General features: G+C 34.6%; 1 protein-coding gene across 1 annotated transcript; it reads left to right on the top strand.

The window, feature by feature from the left end:
• The first annotated feature begins 522 nt into the window (after positions 1–522).
• On the top strand, positions 523–1,299 carry LOC116116611 (inactive LRR receptor-like serine/threonine-protein kinase BIR2). Its single transcript, XM_031402674.1, has one exon. The coding sequence runs from the start codon at positions 523–525 to the stop codon at positions 1,297–1,299; it is 777 nt and encodes a 258-aa protein (XP_031258534.1).
• Positions 1,300–1,550: the final 251 nt, after the last annotated feature.

The raw sequence follows: 1,550 nt of genomic DNA, 5'->3' as shown, positions 1-1,550 counted from the left end.
CTTACGAGAATTCTCAAACCACGGGTGTCCATATTTTTATATTTTAATATTCATTGAGAGATTTTAACAAATAACAAGACCAAGATTATTAAAATACTTTTGTGCCTCGACAGACTGTTTTTCTATTCTTAATGTATGGTGCTATATGCACAAACTAAATATATAAACTAATACATACAAAATAATGCGGTAATACTCTTCTACTAACACGTCATTATTCTGTAATTACTGAATATTATTTAAATAAATTAACTTTTTGCAAGCATTCATTAATTTATTCTTTCTATGACACATAAATTGTATAAAAGAATTAGTACAAAAGTTTTTACATCTAATATTAAGAATCGTTTATATTGTTCTATTCATTCTTACTGTATCATTGAAGACTTTCTCTGCACTAGCAGTGTAATTTACAAGGGTTGACTTAGAAAGTTGACTCATTGACCTGTTTACTTCACGCGTTTTCTAATTTGATATAAATACTTCATATCATATACACTTTGCTTCCTCGCTCCAATGTAAATGGCTTTTATTTTACGAGCTTTCATTCTTCTTTTTCTCTACACATTCGTCTGGAATCTTTCTTGCATCACGCCTCTCTTCAGCAGTAGTACTGATGAATATAGCGATGTTCAGTGCCTAAAATCCATTAAAGATGCCTTGGAAGATCCATTCAATCACTTAACGTGGACTTTTGAAAACGTCACAGCAGGTCCCTTCTGTAATTTTGTTGGGGTTGAATGCTGGAACGATCAAGAAATCAAAATAATCAATCTTAGACTCTCAAACATGGCGCTCAAGGGAAAGTTTCCTCAGGGCTTGGAACATTGCAAAAGCTTGCAGTCACTCGACCTTTCAGGTAACCATCTTTATGGAACAATCCCACTTGAAATCTCCCAAAATCTTCCAAACCTTATATCACTAAACCTCGCCAACAACTCATTCTCTGGTGAAATCCCATCAACTTTAGCCAACTGTAGTTATCTGAATATGCTTGAACTTGACCATAATCAGTTAACGGGTCAAATCCCTCAGCAACTTGGCCAGCTTGGAAGGATCAAGGTGTTTAATGTTTCAAACAATATGTTGTCAGGTCCTGTGCCTAATTTTCCAGTCCCCGAAGAAAGCTATGCCAACAACAAAGGACTTTGCGGAGAGCCTCTGAAACCATGCAAAGGGAAAGGGGGAAGCTTCAAATTTGACTTCTCATTCGAAAGTGGATTTGTAGCTGGTTTTGTGTTTTCTGCAGTTTCATTTATAATTAGTTTTGTGTCCTGTGTGTGCTTTGGGCATATCTAAAGAATAGGAAAAAGATAGAAATACACAAATTTAGGATCCACACATTATTGAGTTTTTCTAAGTTTTCAGAGATTTAGCGACACATTACATTAGTGAACATTATAGTATTGTATTTTGACAAGGAATGAATATATAAACTATAAAGTAAGGTTACTCTCCCTTATAGTCGAATGATAAACCCTTTAGTCATTCGGGTTAGTTATATCCAGAGAGTCTTGTGTTTGAGAACAAGATAGATACCTACACATTTG

The sequence above is a fragment of the Pistacia vera genome, unplaced genomic scaffold, assembly GCF_008641045.1.
Source record: "Pistacia vera cultivar Batoury unplaced genomic scaffold, PisVer_v2 Contig78, whole genome shotgun sequence".
Taxonomy (NCBI): Eukaryota; Viridiplantae; Streptophyta; class Magnoliopsida; order Sapindales; family Anacardiaceae; genus Pistacia; species Pistacia vera.
The sequence above is the reverse complement of the archived record's forward strand: the minus strand, read 5'-3'. Positions and strand labels throughout refer to the sequence as shown.